Raw genomic sequence first — 21,843 nt, 5'->3', positions numbered from 1 at the left:
CCTTGTTTTTTTTTTTTAAGATTTATTGGTTTTTAATTTCATCATTTGATCAAAATTTATGGTGTATTATCTTTCTCAACTTGGCCCTCATTCTTTTGATTATTTTTTTATTTTGTTTAAGTAAATTTTCCTTTCAATTTAACCCTCCAGTTGGATTTTTTTTTGTTACCCTCTAATTTACTTTTTATTTTGATTTTTACTCTCATTATTTTTTTTTTTACATTTTTCTTCTTTTTAGATCCTTATGTGTAATTGATTCTTATCTCGGTTTCATCTTTCAATATTTGATTTGTTGGGGATTAGGCTTCGTGATTTTTTCATGTATTGTGCTTCTAATCTAATAACTCGGGTCCTAGGTTCAAGAAGTTAATTCAGGTCAACATCCTTTTTTTTGGCTTATTTTCTTGTTTGATTTCATCGCTTGATAATATTGTTTATAAAAAATGAATATTTTGTTGTTATCTTCAATTTCTTTTTTTATTAGTTTATCCTAGTCTCATCATCTAGTCCACAAGTTTTGCAAACCTTTTTTTGAATAAAAAGATTTTTTAATAATTGTTTAGTGTGTGTTAATTTTTGAAGATACTCTTCTTATTCATCTATGATATATATATATATATATATATATATATATGAGATTTATTTTTAAAATATTAGATATTTATTTTTAGATGATATTTCTAATATGTGTAACCTTACATAATATTTTTGTTCTTTTATTTTATTCAATCATTTTCATGTGTATGTCTATTTCTATTATTATTTAATTTAATAAAAAAATAATTTAAATAAACAAATTTAATTAACATATTTAGATAAATATCTCATATTGCGACACTGAAAATCTTGATTTACATCTGTCTTTAAATTTTTTAAGTCTGGTATGGTTTTCATTTAATTATTGATTTATTTATTTAATTAGATTTATTTAAGTTTATTTAAACCTTTCATTAAAACAACATGTAATAAATGTCCCTTCACAGAACAGAAACCCGATGAGTCATACTCTGGCATATATTTTAAATGTGGAACAGCTCATTTGGCTAACCAAGCAACAGAGCACGCTGATCGTGAAGGGTTTAATCTTGACATGTTGCCAGTTTGCTGGCAAAGCACCTATCGATGGCTGACTGGAAGAGTTCGAAAGTTGTGGACTTCATTTGCGAGGAGTTAATTGGAAAGGCATATGATCGATGCAAGTTGACCTAGAACAGAGCACCATCAACACACAGACAACACCATGCAAGTAGCAGAAAGAGACAGAGGGGCTTTATGTTTGACAAGCTAGTCCTACTGGCCAGGTGTCTTTTGATTTCACCCTCACGAAGCACATCGCATATTGCTTCTCAATAGAAACAAAACATGGCCATGACCGAGCCTCCACTATATGGATGAAAGAATTACTCTGGGCTGCTCCCGAGCATTCAGCCAAAACATGGAAGACACCTATCCTGCAATGGAGAAGCACTGCCCGAGCCACAAGCCCATCCTCCAAAGCACACTCCACTCCATGGATTCGTGTAGTGGGCGAGATCATGATGAGAAACCTTCGTCATAAGCACCAGCTCTTAAGCACTTGACAAATTGTCGGAGAGAGTTTTTCCAATATATATACTTGTTGCAGAAAGCTTGTAATCCCATTAAACTCTGTCTGTCGCTGTTGCATTAATATATTTATATCTGCAGTTCACCGAAGCATTACCTCAAGCTCAGTCTTCGCGTTTTAGATCATTATGCTGCAATTGCAGTTGACATTTGTATTCACATTTTCCAGCCGCATCATTGCTTACACGCAATCTGCATAAAAGGAAACTCCAACGTCACAAGGTTCTAAGCTTTGCAAAGTTGACTTAAGAAACTTTATCCTCCCCTCTCCAAGTTGAGACTGAACTGTTTTTGAGTCAAATCACCATTGCAAGCCCACTTCAAAACCTCACTCGTTGATACTCACGTGGAAAGCGTAGGATTTGTTGGGTATTCCCAGTTGCTTGGTACCATGATGCTCCCTCCTGTGATTGGGAGGTGGATGAGCCTAACGATTACGACACAACCAATAACAAGTCGCCACGATCGACTATGCCATTGCTAACATTATTGAAACCAATAGTAATCAAGAAAAGAACATCACTGTTTCACAAAGTTGATGGCATTTAGGATTAATCCACTAGGTCACTTGCAATGTTTTTAGCGATTTAACATGTTTCGTCATGAGGCTCTCTCGTTTCTTCAATGTTCGAATTCCCTTTTATTTTTATTTTAAAAAAATTGACCAACTGTCATCTATCCACCTAACTTGGGCCAATTATCTCATAATACTCATTTGAAATTTGAATGCTTTCTCAATCTGCCTTCCCTTGGACTCTCATTGGTCCATTCTAATGGGGGGCTATATGCAAATAACGATAATTCGATCAACTCGTCGGTAGGCCAGCTGAAGCAAGCTCGTACCTGGTAAGAGGAACGGGAATATGGATACAAATCTTTCATTTCATTGTTGCCCATGTTAATATTAATAATCCTGTAACATTTTGAGCATGAAACAGTATTGATTATGGAAAACGAAACTGGTTTTGTAATATTTAGATTACAAAGTTTGCAAGTGAGAACAGAATGAAACAGAGAGAACAGAGATATTTAATACATAAGCTGTCGTAAATATATATATTCATGCACATAAAAAAGTGAAAAGTGAAAGAATATGCAGAAGACCAGCTGAGCTCCAAATCTACCTGAACCCACACGAGCTACAAGCTGGTCCCTCAAAACCTCACTCTTAGATAAACAAATAAAAAAGGGGGGGTAAAAAAACAGAAACAGAACCCAGAAACAGGTTTGATAATTCTGTATAGAGAAGGAGATCCCGGGGACGTATCCGCAAGCATCCCTCTGGTAAAATCTCCTCTCTCTAATCCGCTAACAAAAAATTAGATACAAGATAATCCCCTTTTGTCTCCAGGCTATACCATCACTTCCACTAGGCCTGTTTCTCCAAATCCTTGGCACCAATAAACGTGCCATGAAAGCCATATGGAACTCTAGATGGAAGCTTAACTGTGGCTTCTAACTTTAAATTCATTGCATTCACAATTTGCAGCTCTGATTTCCATTCCTTCTCATCATGCACGAAAGCTAAAATGTACCCGTCATCTTCCCTCTCTGAATTGGGGTCTCGTGGAAGAAACAAAGGCTCTCCACCGAATTTCTGGTCTCCATAAATATACTCGTGTACCTCTCCAGTTGAGAGGTCTACTTTTGCAAAACCTGAAACCTTAGGCCATGGCTCAGCCAGTGCTAAGTAAGCAAACCGGGATTTTCGACCGAGCAAGTTCCGGTTCACCATTCCAGCTTCTAAATTGACCTGATCAGCTTCAGACAGGATCTGACGGCGAGTAGACTTGCCGGTCTTCAGATTGAGCCTGATTTCTGATAGCACACTTTTCAAACTCTCATCACATTCATTAAAAATGGAGTCCGCCGGGGTCATACATGAACCAATCACAACAACCTCATCAGTCTCAGGCTCCTCCCAAGCATTCCAAAGATGAAAACAGAAGCAGTCAGGTGTTTCAATCCACCTAATATTGGAAGCATCAGTGGCATTCTTGTCTAAAATCCCAAACCTTGCCATCTTATTCTTGTCATAAATCACCGGAGACCCTCCCCGAATCATTTCAGGCAATTTGAACACAACTTGCTGATCAGGTACCACAACAAACCTCTCTGTGATAGCAAAATCATGCATCATAGTGGGTTGATCAAGTGGGATTTCAACATCGGGCGACTTCTTACCATCGGGGGAGAATCTGAAGTACTTGAGGTATGGCTTTTGAACAACATCATAACTAAGTGCGAACAATTCACCTGAAATTGGATCAACTTTTGGATGAGCAATCATTGTTGACTTAAGCTGACCATCAAAATCATATCGTCCAACAGTCTGAAGGTCACCAGAGGGAAGTACACGAACATGGTAAGGCAAATCATCTTCAGACATTGCCAGTAAGTGACCATCAAAGTAAACAAGACCAGCGTTTGCAACACCAGTGCCATGGCTAGGATCAACAATCCCAAAAGCTCCACGAGCATAAAAGAGCAAGAGCCTAGCTATGCCCGAATGACCATGTAGCTCACCTATGGCCTTTGGGAATAAAGGACGTCCCAACCCACGTTCTTGAACAAGCCTATTAGTCTCAGTGAACCTGCTAGAATAGCTGACCGAACCCTTCTTGAACTGAACAGCATGAACCATGCCATCCCCATCAAAGAAATGGTGACCAGCTACTGGCTCATGAAATGGATTGGCTCCGTTTCTTAGATAAGCACCTTGAATGCAATCTGGGATTTTTCCGGTGACCGGTAAATCTTGAACGACAGGTTGCTCCGGTACCGGAGCGAAGTTGCCAGAGATTTGGACTCTGGGGTCAGCTGTTTTGGGTAGAGGGTGTTGACGTTCATGTGAAACTAAAGCAGTCTCAACAGCATCTAAAGCCATAGCTGCAGCACTTTGTAAGAAATTCCATTGCTTTTGCTGTTGTTTTGGGGAAGGCGCAACAGGAGAGGGAGTGTCTAGTTTTGGGTGCTTGGTGGTGGGAGTGGGAGTGGAAATAGTAGTGGATGATGGTGTGTATGTAGTGGATCGCTTCGGGAAATGAAGAGTGGAAGGTGTTTGGAGAGAGCAATTGATGTTGGGCTTTTTACCAGGCCTCTTTAAAGATGAAGATGCTGAGCCCAAGTTCGCTGCTGCTGCTGCTGATGCCATGTTTCTGTATATTGGCTAAGGTTGAGTGAGTTGTGATCGGTGCAAGGAGGCTACCCTCTCCTTTTCCGGTATGCTGCTTTTGCTGGGATGCGAGAGCTCTCTTGTATGGTTTTTGGCTGTAAGAAACAAGAACAGAGACAAGAGTCCCAGTGTGAGATTTGAGCTTTGAGTTCAGCGCTGTGTGATCTGAGGATTGAGGGCAGAGAGCAGAGGGGTATATATAGAGAGAGAGGAGAGAGAAAGGGGGTCCACCTCAAATTTGCTAGAGAACACCACGTGTTATGGAGTAGTAGAAAGAGAGACAAAGTGATATAATCGAGGTGGAGGGGTTGCGGGGCATAGCTTGCTTAAGACTTTGACACGACCACCCTCCTTTCACTCTCTTTCCCTATTATCAAATTCCGGATTATCAACGTGTATTTGCATAATGTCATGCTACTGTGCATTATTCCTCACTGCCTACCGTCAATGTTAATACCGTAATGATTTATTCTTATAATAATTTAAATTATAATTTAAATTTTTAATTAATAATTTAAGTTATTAGATTATTGTAGTTCTTTGGCATGGTATCATAAAGTTAATGATCAAACAGTCACGAGTTTGAATTTTATCATTCTTATTTATTTAATAAAAAATTAAACATAAAATAATATGAGTATATGCAAATTTTAAACCTAAAGGATTTTTATTTGAGGGAGTACGTTAGAGAATAAAATAAATCATATCTTGAGATTTTTTTTTAATAGTTTAATTTATTGGATTGAGATGATATTTTGACACAACTAAGAAGGTGAGGTTTTAGTTTTATTTGCTATTGCAGTTTATTTATATTATTTTTAAAAAAATTAATTTTAATATATTTTTAAAGGAAAAATATCTTAAAAAAACAGCTTCGAAGAAGTTACGATAAAAAGCATAAACATCCCTCTCCCCACCAATGCTCCAATCCTAACACCCCATTATGAAAATGCCTTTAATGGTACGTTTGAACATGTCTAACCCCGCGTTTTTGCCTCTTACAAGGGCAACCTGCCTCTACACGTGGCTTTTCTTTCTTTCTTTGTTTGCTGTGCTACCTCTGCCCTTTCCAAAGAAAATCTAGGTCACCTCACGTACCCCACACGCCTTGCCTCCATCTAATCTTTCTTTTTTCCCACTATATTATTCGCCATAATAGTGAGTGAATGTTCCTTTCATCCCACATTTATTTTTTTTGTTTTCGTAAATAATTATTTGTGCGTGGAAATATTTAAATGCGCATTTTCCTTACCAAACTCTAAAACCAGTTTGATCCGTCGTCGCTACAAATGCAGTTTCCTGTTCCAGCGATTGTCTTCTGGTTTCACGGAAAGTTCTTGACAGCAACACGCAGACCTTCCTGGTTCATGCGTTTTGATTTGGTTTCATTTCTTCCTTGAAGGAACATTCTCGAGTCAGCCTGCAGAATGTGATGAGTGAATTAAATTCAATCTCTGAAATTTCTGGGCAATTAGAGATTTGAATATGATGAATAAATTTCGAGATTTCCATCATTAAGGAAAGGAAATTGGAATTGTTCAGACGCGTTCTGAACCATCCTGGTCCTCCTGGATGTTAAAAACATTTCAGGATGATTAATGTTTGAGATTATTATTTTTGAATGAATCATTAGAAAGCCAATTTGTTTATGCATAAGTGAAAAGATGCATTCTTTTTTGAAAAATAAAAAATATATATTTTTTTAAAAACAAATATTTTAAAAAAATATCTTCCGCCAATCTCCCATACTTGGCCCTGTTCCGGCCAGCGGGGCAAAGTCATGCTAAAACATTGAATATTGACTAATTAATTAGCTTCAGGTAGCAGTTTGGTTCGCTAAACAACAAAAGTTTGGGGTAATTACTTTTATAATAAAAAAAGTTGAGATTTATTATGGAGTTTTCACAGTTGAATAGTGAAGCTCTCTTTCTTTTCTTTTCTTTTTTAATTCATCATTTGATTTTTATTTTTATTTTTATTTTTTATTTTACTTTCATTTTATTTTAAAATTTTTTTTTTAATAGTTATTCAAGTTATTTTTGAATTAGCTAAATTGACTAAATTTTATTTAGTCAACCCTTATATAATTTAATTTTAAATTCAGACTAAATAAAGAATCATATGAAAAGATTTTTTTATACTAACTTCATCATTTTCTCCCTTAATTTTATTTTTATATTTTTTTTAACTAATTTGATGGGATGTTTTTAGACCGGCCAAGTCGATCGGATCACATATAAACAATTCTCACATGATTTAATTATAAATTTATACTAAACAAGGAATCAAATAAGGAGATTTCAATATTAATCCACTAGATCAAGTTTTATAAAAATACAAAATAACTCTTCACCACTTCGATATTTTTTGTTATACTAAAAAAAAATTAATCTGACAAACAACATGACATGTTAGGTTATGTAAAATAGTAATTGATTAGCTAGCTAGCTAGTTAACTAGCTAATTACGAAAATATATATTCTAAAAATACTGTAATTATTAGATGCTCTATTTAATTACATTTGCTTGCTTTAATTAATAATGTGCGCACTGTAGTTTCTATTGTTTTTATTATCAGTATTATTTTTTAAAAAAAAAATTGTTCTATGATGCTGTAGGTGCAGATTCCTACATATGGCGAGTTACCATCAATAATATTGGTCGACTATCATATATTAAAAAAAAAAGGTACAGATTCCTTTTTTTATCAACTAATTAGACAGAGCTTTCATAATTTATTATTGTAGAGCACACAACTTCCAATCGTGGTCTAACTGCCATATCCTCCTCCATTCATGCTCTTTAATATAATTAAAGAATAGCATTATATTATTAGTGGGTTTAGTCTCCTTAATGTCACGAATGGTCCTAATCCTTAAGCCACTGTAATAGCATAATATTTTATTCATTACTGTAATATTACGAGGCATTAATGGATAATTGACAAAGATGATCTTCTTTGGCATATGCCATCGCATCTCGTCTTTAATCACTGCTGTTCACAGCTCCAACATTCTCATGCTTGCGAGTGATCTCAAATCCCTAATCTTTAATGTATAAAAACTAAAACATTATGTTAAATTTCAAGATATAATTTATATTATTTTTAAATATATTTTTTTAAAATAAAAATCTTTAAAATTTATATAGATCATATACTTTATTTTTATTAAATAAATAGAGATAATGAGATTCAAACTCGTGATCATTTAGTTATTAAAACTCTAATATCATATTAAAACATCATCTCAATCTAATAATTTAAGATGTTATGTTAGATTTTAAATATGATTTATATTATTTTTCTAACATAATAAGTGATAAAGCATAAAAAAAGAAAAAAGAGTGTGTATAAGGTAGCAAAGCCCTATGAGTGCAAAGGCTGAGTTTAACTACCTAGAGTTGTAGTCCGCAACTTTTAATTATTTCTTTATCTTTAATTATTCTTTGAGCTTTATTTTATTAGCTAATTAGGTTGAGGGAAGTAAAGTAATGAGGAGACTGGAGAGGAACTTGAATAAACAAGAACAATGGCGTCGGCAGGTGTAGATTAATTAATCAACAGAATGGTGGATTTTATCCCACTAATTAGCAATGGCTTGACCTTGCAGAGAGAAACTATACTTTTTTGAAGGGCTCCCACAAGATATATATATATATATCATGCAGATAAACACATGTGCTGTTTCTCCTTTTGTTTTGTGCTTTGCGTGAGTGTTCCATTTTGACAGCCTCTGGAGTTCATGGTGATGTATGAACGCGCAGTGTATATAGTAAGGAGCACAGTGTGCAAAGCTCTTGATTGTGTTATGGAGGCCATTAACATAGACCGACCCACCTGCCTCTGATATTAAAAGTATTCTCCGTTTCAACTGTGTATGCCTTATCTGCTGAACGTACAAATTGGTGCATGTCGCTCGTGGCCGGTCACTTCACATAATTGCAAGTTGATTGGTGTTTCAAGTCATATATATATATATATTACTTATAATTTAATCAATGTGGAGTGAATACTGTGCAACAATATTATTCAATCTCTTAATATTTTACTATGGATGCATTGTTTACTTCTTCTTTTTTTCTTTTTTTTTTATAAATTTAAAGGAAAAGCATATGAGGTGAATAATATGCAAACGCGTTGTTTATTGTCTGGGGACAACATTAGTCATTGATTTTTTAAAAGGTTATGCTATAAATTTAAAAGGAAAATATGTGAGGTGAGCATTGTTGCTCCTTATGTTTTACCGTGGATATTTTTTTTTTTTTTTAGATTTATTATAAATTTAAGAGGAAAGAAATATTAAATTTCATTGAGTTTATGGTCCGGGTTCACCCCACAAGTTTTATTGTGGATAACACTTTTCAACTTTTTTTGTTTAAGAAAAAATATATTTTTTTTATTTTTATTTTTAAAATTAATCTTAATCTTATTTTTATTTATATTTAGATTAATATCTCTTTTCTCTTTTATCTTATTTAGAAATCCTATTTGAAATTATAATTATTTTTTAATCATGCATTTAATTTTTGAGGAAATTTTTCTGATTAATCTATATTTTTTTAATCTTTTTGTATAGATAAACTTTATTTTTAAAAATAAAAAAATTATTTTCAAATAATATTTCTAATATGTGTAGACTTGCATATTATTTCTTCATTTTTATTTCATTTAATCAATTTAATGTGTATCTGTTTTTATAATCGTTTGATTGAATAAAAAAATTATTTTATTAACAAATTTAGTAAATACAACCGCATAAGTATCACGTTTTATAAAATTAAATATCTTGATTGACATTTGTTTCTTGATTTTTATTATTTTTTTATTTTTATTCATCATTTATGGTTCTTTTTCACTTATTAACACACATAGTTCTCAATTTATTTGATTACATGTATGTATAATATTTTTTTTCACTTAGATTTTTTTAAATAAACAAGGTGTTAAAAAAATCTATATATAATATTTTTGTTCTTTAAGAAAAAAATATCTAACATGCAGTGAAACACATGTCATATATATATATGAAGAGGTCATATCACAACATGGAGCAGATTTTTTCTGCATTCATCTCATTTTATATTTTCTCTCTTTTTTTGTGAAAATTATATCTTATACATGTTTATACAAACTTCATTTCTTATTTATGTTAGAGAGGCCTATGTTTAATTAGAATAAATTATGTAAGATAACTTTAATATATCAAGCATATAAAGGCAGAGAAAAATTAATAAGATACATACCTCTTTTTTATCCTTTTTATGATTGATTAAGTGTTGAACCAATTATTTAAAAATATTTATACCGTAAAGAATAAAGAGTCTTCTAATTTATACCAAACTTTATGGTTATTTTGTGTGGATGGAAGACACATTACTTTTCATCAATCTTTTTTTGGCTAGACTAGAAAACCTTTTTATATAACATAATTCTTATACTTTCATACATCATGGATGTGTGTTGGCCCATTGGGCTCTAAGCCTTAATTATCATTTAATTTAAAATTTACATGAAATGGAGGTCACTTTAAAGATATCTTTCCAACATTCTCTCACTTTGTCCATATAACATTACCTTAAAAGTGACAATATCTTTATAGAGTTCAAAATATATAGTAGATGGAAATACTCACACTTAAATCAAGAATATTACATATGAATCATAACAATCATATTTTATAATCAAGTACTTCCTTTCATTTATTACAATATATTGCATCTTTAAAATAAGCAATTAATGAGTAAATAAACTTTATGAAAGAACTTTAATAAATGATGTAAAACCAGTAACCTCATTACAATTATCCATATTGTATAACTTTTTGAGTAAATCTCGATATATTCATGAATGATCATCCATTAAATACTTGTATCAATCCTATATAGAATATTAATGATAACATGTATTAATTAATTACATAAACTAAATATATTAGATAACATTGGTTTAATTTAAACTTATTCAATCTATTTTAATAGTACTCTTAAATTATTATCAATTATCTATATAAATTCACATTCCTACACATTTATCGAAATTTTTAACTGAACAATAAAATTGATAAAATATAAAACATACCCATTAAACATGTCATTATTTATTTCATTACAGAATATTTAAGTTACAAATTCAAAATCAATTTCATTAAATTATAAATAAATACAAATTTTTAAAATCTCAAACAAACCCTACCATGTACAAATCATATATTCATACTACAAATTTCTATGATAAAAAGCTATAAAACAAGTAAACACACAAACAAAATACATATACTACAAAAATATGAAATAAAAATTAATGTTTTAAAATTGAGATCAAACAAAAAATGAGTAGTTTTGCTTATTTAATGTAGAGAATCTTAAAAAACAAATTAAATCAGAATAGTGATGCAGATAGATTAAGTATTGGGTGGCTAGATTTGTGATGGAAGGTTGATTTATAATAAAATAAAATGGGGGTTATTTTTTTTTTAGAGAGCTAATGGAGGGAGATAAAGAAATGAGAGAGAGAAAGAAGGGGATCACTCGCCAGCTCACAACTTAATTATTACCATTGAAATATTTATGGATCAATTTTACTAATGAGTTTATTTCATCAATAATTCCATCTGTGTAAATGAAACGTCATTATAATTTTTAGCTTTTTTTTTTAACCGTACTTCCTTTAATATATACCAATGAAATATTTTTATCTGTATTTATTATGAAACAGAGGAATAGACTATTTTGTTTGTAAAATTCATCGTAATTTATCAACTGAAGTTTATAGTTAAAATTTATGTTTGTATTTGTTAACTTTCTAGTGTCTGTGTGAATAAGAATTACACTCTCATTAATACAGGCTGGTTAGGGTATAATTAAGGGATGAATTGATAAGATTTGATAAATTATTGATGCCCAAGATCCATGAGAAGTGGAAAAATTCACGTGATTATAGTTATGCAGTCGACATGCATGGGGTCCTATCACATTATGAGAAATTTATCAAGCTCGACATCTTTGATTACAAATAAGTGAGGTTATATATATAATTATCTTCCAGAATTGATTAAGTCTGCACATGAGATGCGTTTCCTTGGAGATTTTGATCGATTATGAATATATTTAGTGAGGCAAAGTCATCAATTGATGATTATATAGCCACACCTCCCGTCAAATTAACCTTCCCCAGAGAAAAAGAAAGGAGCTTCAATTTATATAAGAACACATAAACACTTGAAACTAACACATTGATTATATGTCCTTATTCTTTCAATGCATGCACTAAATGCATATGGAGAATCCATAAATAAACCTACGGAACTTTTGACGGTTTGAAAGGATCGATGTTTAATTAAGTTGGATAATTATTCTGCTAATTCAATACAGCATGATCATCTTCCGCCACCGGGGCAAATCACCATCGTAGGGTCGCCGCACATGTAACACGTGCAAGGGACCACATGATTTGGGCAGTCTATGTATGAGGCACGGTGGATTGATCACCGTATGCACATGGTGCCACATGCTTATGTTTTGTTGTTTTGCCATCCAATATTAACGATCTTGATCAATTATTGCTAAGAAAGAACGAAGAATTAATGGGAAAAACAATATCGGTGGTGTTTGTATGCATCTTCTCTTTAATTAATTAGCATGTTAATGTTTCAAATGTCTAGCCGGATAACCAAAGTTTTATTAATTTAATTCTTGGTCAGTGGGAAAAGGGGAAAAGAGTTTGTTTATTTCTTCCAATGGAGTATTTTAAAACAAATGAAGACTTGAAAGGTAAGATTAGGTTAATCTAAATTAGGGTAATTAATCAGCAAGCGTGGAGGTTGGGATACGAATCCTGAAATATATTCTTTTAAACTCCTTTTCTCACTTGCTTTTGTATTGTTTGAACAGGATCTTTGACGATGAATAATTCATTGGAAACAAATCTTACAATGCATGAGACACAAGAACATATACTCCAATATATATATATATCGCCGCCAAAATCTTAAAAAGCGACATGAATTTTGCTAGATGAGCGTTTTTATGCAAGTTGTGTGTGTGTGTGTGTATTTCTTAGATAGATAGCATATAAGGTTAGTGTCTCTGGAGGTTACGGACAAGTTACCCAAAAAATAATTGGAGCTAGCATTTTGTTGACGTTGTCGGACCAACCGACTTTACCTGAAAAAACTGACTAACTGCCAAGACCAACGAACCTGGCAGGACCTCGTTTTTTGTATATAATTAGGACTAATCTATCAACTAATCATGCCGTTCCTTTCAGACCACATGGAACGTTAATCTCTAAATTAATTTCCGTTTCTTTTGCCTGAATGGAAGGCTACACGTAAGGTTCAAGAAAACCATGGGTGCCTGCTCTGTCTTGGGAGTACTCCTTCACTGAATATGTACATTGCATCATTCCGTTACTGGGCATATGTGTGTGTGTGTGTATATATATATATATATATATATATATAGAGAGAGAGAGAGAGAGAGAGAGAGAGAGAGATCAGGTGTCAAGAAATGGTCTCTCGCCATGGCCCATTTGAAAGGATTGTTGTGGAGATCAGGCACATGGAGGGACAACAAAAGGAAAGGAAATGTGATGCGGTTGAATATCTGAAAAACAAGAGTGGGGGTCTCTTTCTCTGTACAAAAAATATTATTATTTTTTGACACTTGAACATGAGGGGACAGATGAAGGAAGAACTCACTTATTAGGCTTGACGCATAATTCATACAAACAAGCTTGTGTACCAAGTTTCAGTCAGTAGCAGATTAAAATACAAATTACACTGTGTGCCCATCATCCTATAAATACACAGAGGATTATTTTTATATATATAATTAATAAGAGGATTATTTCTTCTTTAGCTTCGTGTGACGTTGCAATCCCGGCCCTTGCTTGATTTTTATGGAAGGAAGAGAGAGACACTTGATTACGTTAATGAAGTTAACTTCCATGGATTGCAATTGGGTGGTCTACGTGCCATCAACAGCCTATATGCGATTGCCACATGTATGTATAATTCTGAAAAAGAAAAACAATGTTCATGATCATAACACAACATTACAAAACATATAATGCCAAGGTGTTTCCGAATGCTGTTGGTCAGTCCTTCCAGGTGTCGAAGAAATTGCGGCAAGCCTACGTGGAAATTCACTTAGGTGGCAAGTTGCGTCATGACCAATAGACACGTGGACGTCCCACTTTACGTAGCTTTAGCTAGGTGATACCTAACTTTCAGTTCTTCTCTTCCTTATGTTTTAAAATGTTTTTTATTTAAAAATATATTAAAATAATATTTATTTATTTTAAGAAATTATTTTTAATATTAGGATATTAAAATAATTTAAAAATATTAATTTAAAATAAAGAAAAAATTAAAAAAAAAAAATTATTTTAAAAATACTTTTAAAACACAAAAAACAAACAAGGTTAACTGAATTCTGCCTTTCAACTTACCTGCTTATTAAAATATCCTAAGATATATTTATTACTTATATTTTATAAAATAAAAATTCTTTTTATTTAACAAAAAAAGCACTACCTACCAAATGAAAATTATTCAAGACCCTGTTTATCAATATCCATAAAAAATAATAGAAAAATATTTCTTAAATATTTTAAAATATTTTATGATGACCAAGACTCCTTTTCATGCCTAAACCGATTGATATTCTAGTTTTTTAAAAAAGAAAAAAAAAGAAAAAAAAAAAAAGGTAAGAGAGATAAAGACATGAGCATGCCGGGCGGCTTCACTTGTTCCGATTCCGTTCATACATGAAACGGGAAATATTTAAGAGGGATAGAGAGAAATTATTATGTAGCTTAAGCTTAAATGTAGTAGTTCAATATATGGGTACACCAAAAATTTAAAAAAAAAAAAAAAAAAGACAAAAGAAAAAAGACAAAGTCATTGAGCTATAGGTGGGCGATGAATGAGTGTTGGATAGAAATTGTTTTGTGTTATAAATGTTTTTTCTTCTTTTTTTATGGGTTCGATATTTGGGTTACGTTTTCCATTGGTCTTCAGCAAAATGATATAATTGGGGGCAATAGCAGAGTGAGTGAGTGAGTGAGTGAGCGAGCGAGCATAAAAGGCATATGATGAAATTGGACCTATCCAAAGGGACAAATTGGGCTTCCAATGTGGGTCCTTTGATGTAGAATTATTGTCTGGGGGCCCATCTATTCGACTGTTTGGATTTATCGTCCCGTAAAAATAACTGTTGTTTTTTAAAATTATTTTTTACTTAAAAAAATTATTCAAATAATATATTTTTTATTTTTAAAAATTTATTTTTAATATCTGAATTTTTAAAACAATCCAAACACACTAAAAAAACAACATAATTTAAAGGGGAAAAAAAAAATCTTTTAACTTTTTTTTTTTTTTCAAAAAAGAGACAAGTTGAGACTAGCTTCCAAACATCCATTGTATAAAGTCTGTTGAGATGGTAAGGGTCATTTTGTTAGCTTTCTGTGTAGCGGCTATCCCTTCCCTTTAAAGAAAATATCGATGGCCCACTTTCTACTTTTCCAAACAGCTTCTGAATTTGAGTTCTTATTTTCACCCTTCTTCCCCTTTTCCTCATGTTCATTGCTTTTACAAAGAAAACACTCACACATGTATTTGTTTTAAATCTGCAATCGCTTAAACATTCAAATCAAATTTAATCGTTTTTTTGGTTGATTTTGCCTAATTGAACTATACTTTAAGATTAACTACATATAAATTTATTTAGTTAAGTGAGTGTATATATTGCCTTATAAGTGATAATTTAATATTTTCTAATACATTAGATGATTTTTTTAATACGCGAGGGTTGGAGAGTTGCGACCGCAATTCGTGATGCTACCACCAATATTGTGTGTAGTGCTTTTAATATTTGGTTCTCATTGTGCCATTCTTAACTTGATGAGATTGGGGAGGTTCGGTGATTGTACAACACAATAGAAAATGATAATTGTATTTATCATGAACGACGATGATATGTTTATGATTCTGATGGTCCACGCCTTTTGACAGATTAGTTTGTTAGATGTTTAACTATGTAATTTAATTATTTTTTAATTGAATAAATATTGTTTATTGCAATGAAATATTTTAGGGTTGAAAATTATAAATTTATTTGCTATGAAAATTAGGTGATTTTGTATGCTTGAACTATAGGTGTTGTTTGTGTGATTATGTAAAACTATGTTTTTACTAAATCGAATACACAGTGGGGTGGAATTTTAATAAATCATGCATGCACTATGTGCACGAATTAAAGTTGCGCAATTGCTATATGTATGACCACTGTTTCTGTGGTAGAATAACAATTTATATATATATATATATATATATATATATATATATATATATATACATGCTAGTTTAATTAAGAAATAAATTTGCACACTGTTCTAACGATGAAAAAAAAAAAAAACTCCTTAACACTTTGCATAGATGTCACAGCGGGCAAGGGACCTGTATTGCTGCCATAGACTTCATGATAATACAATGGTCGGGTCAAATCATGGCAAGTGCTGCCATGAAAGAGGTAAAGCTAGTTTGGTCGGAGAATAATAATTCTACTTTCTTGCACCCAAATATGTTGCGATTGCCCTTGCATAGTGATTTTTCCTTTTCTTTTATTCAATCTTCCATGGAGATCAATGATAGAAAATGACAATACATGTGAGTGAGAGCCAACCTTGATATGTAATGGAAGGAGGCTCCACTCTCTTACAAGCAAATACCTTTGACACTTCAACTGTGATTAATTCGGGCATGTATAATTCCTCAAAAAATAAAAATAAAAATAAAGATGGATGAACTAACCAGTGTTCATTTTTATATATCTTCAAGTGTGTAGGGTCATGGAGAGAGTGGCAGACTCGTAATGCAGCTATCCTTGCATGTAATGTTTGTTAATACAATTTGATGCAACTCAATTAGTTAGATTTTGAATTTAATTTTTAAAGGTTACTAACTCGAGTCTTATAAATTTCAAGACTCATGAGATTAGTCAAGATTCGCGCAAACCGACTCAAACACTCATGTTAATTTAAAAAATTACTTTTAACATAAATACATATGAAACACCATGCTCCTACTTCGAATATCCTGCTATTGATTCCATTCTAATCATGAAACAACGAGCTAGGGCCTCTGCCACCTTCTGCTTCAGACACATTCATTATCGCACCAGACAAATTACCGTGCCTCCATTATTGTACACTTCGATCTCCGTCTGTAGTGCTTAATGTTGTGTAGTTATTCACTCCAGAAAATAAGAAGATCGGAGCAGACAAATTTCCGTGCTTTCTTATCGCAAGCTTGGCTGCACTAGCAATGGAATCAAAGCGTACAACATTTTCAGACAGAGCAATAAGGACATTTAGGATAAGTTCAACTCCAGATGGAGATGGAGGAAGCACTACTTGTCAACAAGGCTTATCTATCCTTTCGCTATTTATTAATTATATACTGGTCCACGTATAGCAGATGATTCTTAATATATATCATTTAAATAATATATTTAATTAAATCAAGAGTTTTTTTGAAACACACTTGAGGATATTTGAGAGTTTTACATTTATGGATGAAAATTATTTTCTATATTAAAGTTTAAATTATTTGGTGCTGGGTTCATTTTCATAGATAATCAAATCCAACATTGATTTTCTACGGAATATATCATTAATATATTAATATATACTATAAGCACTTGACTTTCATAGTAGAAATGAATAGTGAAAAGTCAAGCTTTTTTATATTTGAATTTATTTTTTCAATTTTATCCTTCAACTTTGAATTTATTAATTCCTGTAATATTTTTTTTTTTTACAAAAAAATAAGTTTATAAATTAATTATGAAGTTTTATACCAAGTAAATCCAATATTGAAAAATAAAATATAATTAAAAAATTTCCCCATAAATTTTGAGGACTAAAATGTAAAAAGAGACATTGTTCATTGTTACAATGAAAAGTCAAGCACTTTTAGTATATGTTAATGCTACAGTAAAAAGCCAAGCTTTTTTTACTATATCTTAATAATTTGTTTTGAATTTTTTTTATTGGATTATTCTAGTTTCATGATGTGAGACACAAGTTTTGTAAATATGTAGTGTTGACTCTGGTTATTTTTTTTTAATTGTTTTTTTTTCTCAACTTCATCCTTCAACATCAAGTTGATTGAGAATTAGACTTTATATTTTTATTTAACTTGCTTTCTATAGATTTTTCTTAATGTACTAACTCATGTTTGGCAAGTTAACATAGGTTGACTCGAGGTATTTTTTATTTTTTTTATTTAATTTTTAATCATTTTAACATTGGATTGATTTAAAATTGTAATTTATTTATTTTTTTTTTAATTTAATATGTTGTTATTTTAATATTTAAAAGATATATCATTTTGATTTTTTCAATCACACTATATTTATATTAGTTTTATCTAAATTATATTTAAATTTATAAGTCGATCCAGTTACATCAATATATATATTCTTTTATATTAAAAATGAAAATTGATCCCACACCTGTAGCGAGGGAAATGCTCTATTACCACAAAAAACTAACTTGTTGCCACTTTTTAGAATCGTTTTGCCTTTTGAACTCGTGCATTTTTCGAGTCATTGGATCTCGATTCAATCCGAAAGATTACAGAAAATCCCATCTATTCCCATGTAAACATTTACTTTATTTTAGTGTTTAATCTGCATCACACTTCGCATATAGGAAAAATTAAAATAAAATTTGAAGTTAAAAACTAGCATGCTGACTCTTTTAATATGATCATATAGGTACATGAGCTTATGTGTATACCTGTAACTCTAGTAGGTTGCAGTATAAGATTGCATTCTAAATCATAATTCTAAGATTCGAGATCTTACTAGAAGAAGGTCTTGTGTACAAAAACTATATTATTTTTAATAATTTTTTATAAGGTTTTAAGATCTTATAATTCAGGTTGGTTGCGAGTTGATCTGAGTTTTTAAGCTTATCATAGTTTTATAATTTGAATAATAAATTTAATAATATATTGTCAATTTAATATTTAATAAATATATCATTTTGATTTTTTAAAAATTAAATTATATTTTAGTTTGTTTAAGCTGTCTTTAAACCTGCTATATCGATTTCGGCTAAGTTATATCAAATTAATTTATATATTAATAACTCGTGCCAAACTTAACATATTGTCGAATCAAAGCTAAGCTAGACAGAGTTTAACAACTATATATTACCAAACTATGTGACCAACTAGATTGTTGCAAGGGAAGAAGAAGAGGATATATAGCGGGCAAAGGCTTATTGTATTGGACAATGAACATATGTTTCCTACCATTCATTTGGAAAGTTTCTATTAGGAAAGGTAGGCAGTAGTTGTCGGATTGAAGACCACTAATTACTCTATATATATATATATATATATATATATATATATATATATATATATATATCTTCGTCGCCTAACATCTTTATGAACTCCATGGTCATAAACTCGTGTTACTGCGATTTAGGAATTTATATTATTCCATTTAATAATTCCTCAATCTTGATTCGTTTGTGTCTTTCATACAACAATTTCAAGATTGAAGAAAAGAGAATAATATAAAGAAGACGAGATGAAACAAGAGATGAAAATGAAGTTGTATTTGATAATGATATTTAAAATAGAGGGAGAGTTTTTTATATCATATTTGATATATAAAACAATATAAAATATATAGGATGGTTGTAGTTGCTTTTTAAAATGTTTTTTACTTGGAAATGTATTAAAATAATATATTTTTTTTATTTTAAAAAAATTATTTTTATCATCAACATGTAAAAATAATTTGAAAACACAAAAAAATATTAATTAGAAGCAAAGAAAAAAAATTTAATTTTTTTTAAAAATGCTTTTGAAACGCAAAAATAAACAAGAAAAAAGTGTTTTTATCCTTTTATTATTTTCTCTTTTTTATAACATATATATCTGAAACACTAGACAAAATATTATTTTCTCATTCATTTCATTATTATGTGTGCCTTCATTTTTCTAATAGTGACATGTTTTTTCATTTCACTTGCTAAAAATAAACTATATATTTTATAATTAATTTAGTTTTTTATTTAAATTTCAAAAACTTCTTCATTTTTAATTATTTTATTTTTAATGTAATTTTATACACAATTTATTTATTTGATAAATGTATTGTAAGTTGTAATTTACATTGATTATTTTTTTTAATTGATCTCAATCAAAAAAAATTATAATGCGCTTTAGTGGCTGTTTGGTAGTGTGGTTACGGGTGAGGCGGGTGAGATTCACCCGCAACCACACTACCAGGTGTTTGGTTAAAGGAAAAAAGATGTGTTTTGCTGGTAGGACGCACTAATATTTTGCTGCTTCTCATGCTGAGAATAACGTCAACAGTGGAGCCATGGTTCACTAAGTGAACAGTTTTTTGTTTTTTTGAAAAACCATGAAAATGAGTTTAATTTTTTTTTTTGTTTTTTTAAAAATTATAATAACGTACCATTTATGAAATTTGATCGCAGTTCCAATTATGTTATTGCCAGGTCCGACCCAGTTAAAAAAAAATTCAGTTTTTATTTTTATTTTTATTTTAATTGTGTTCTATTTAAAAAATTAAAAGGAGATCGCTTGATGACGTAACAAAAGATTCAGTTTTTGTTGTTGCACGCTTAAAAAACCATGAAAAATATAGTCCTTGATGGATAGATTTCACATGTGATGACATTGCACATAGTGTAATGAAATAATAAAAAATATTTGATATCAGTATTATTTATTTCATGATGTAATAACAGTAGTTAAATTTACAATATTTAAATTAAAAATCATTAATATATATATATATATTTTTTAATTATTTTATAACCTCAATTTGAAAAGCATTTTTATTAACCAAACACATTAAACTACTTTTTCTTCAACCTCAATTTCAACCATAGTTTTAACCAAATATCTATTTTTTCAAACTAACCTCAACTAAAAATATTTTTTATAAAACAATTTTTTTTTAAACCACAACTACAAAAGCTACCGCAATACCAAACACAATTTTAATGTGTATGTGTGAATTTAGAACTGGTAGATAAAAAAGAAAGAGAGAGAAAGAAAGTAAAGCTTTCTAAGAGACGGCGGCTCAAGATATGTTTGAGTTAAAAAAGATATATGACACGTCTCGTTTGTATAGTTGAAAAACATTTTATTTTTATCTTTTATCTTGTGAGTCTTGTCTGTTTTTAAAGAGATTCATTAGAATCTGACAAGTGTTATAGAAATCGTGAAAGATCAAATTTTTACTTTTTTAAAAAAGAAAAAAACAAAACCTTGAAGATATCTCAATTCTAACAACAAGACTTACAAAAAGAAATTCTCAACACTTGAAGGCTCTTCATTCCGTGGGAGAAAGGGACGAGGAAACATAATTATAACTCTAAACTCCTTTTCACCCTCTCCTCCCCACAATCGAGAAGAGAAGCCGAAAGTTCTTGAAAACAATTTGCTATGTCCTTTGCTTTCCCCTAAATGTTAAAGGACATTATTTCTTTGTAAAGTCTCGTAAAATCCCTCAATAATTTTAACCCCATGCAAGATGGGTCCCACGTTAATTATTCCCATTAAGATTGAAGATCAATCAGATAGTTGTCTCAAATCAATTTCTTGAGACAAACCATACACGCTCCTCCAATCAAGATCGTTAATCTCAAGATATTTCCACACAATCAATCCATTCGAAGGTCCAATCAAAACATTCCAAGAGATACTCTCTCTACAGACTCCATTCTCGTGGCCAAGCAAGCGCATCATGGCTGTCCAAATCTTTGACCAGCTTCCTTGACTGGAGGACCAATAATTTCGCCCTTCTAGCGAACGTTAGCACTTCACAGCTTCAGAGTCAAAACTGCCGCCAGGGATCATAGTCGTTAAATCCCGCCACGTCAATCTTAGATTTTCCGACAATAATTCGACACATGGAAAAACGTGTCCGAAAATTTCATTAATCATACGCTTCATGACGCGTGTCCAACGCCGTGTTCTCGACTCAAACTGATAAGCATGGGA

At 31.3% G+C, this 21,843-nt stretch overlaps 1 protein-coding gene across 1 annotated transcript; it reads right to left on the bottom strand.

Moving 5' to 3' along the window:
* Positions 1 to 2,633: 2,633 nt before the first annotated feature.
* On the bottom strand, positions 2,634 to 4,958 carry LOC118038286 (9-cis-epoxycarotenoid dioxygenase NCED1, chloroplastic). Its single transcript, XM_035044604.2, has one exon. The coding sequence runs from the start codon at positions 4,757 to 4,759 to the stop codon at positions 2,975 to 2,977; it is 1,785 nt and encodes a 594-aa protein (XP_034900495.1). The 5' UTR covers positions 4,760 to 4,958; the 3' UTR covers positions 2,634 to 2,974.
* Between the last annotated feature and the right edge of the window lie 16,885 nt (positions 4,959 to 21,843).

This window comes from Populus alba, chromosome 11 (genome assembly GCF_005239225.2).
Source record: "Populus alba chromosome 11, ASM523922v2, whole genome shotgun sequence".
Lineage (NCBI taxonomy): Eukaryota > Viridiplantae > Streptophyta > Magnoliopsida > Malpighiales > Salicaceae > Populus > Populus alba.
This window is presented reverse-complemented; position numbering and strand designations above follow the sequence as displayed.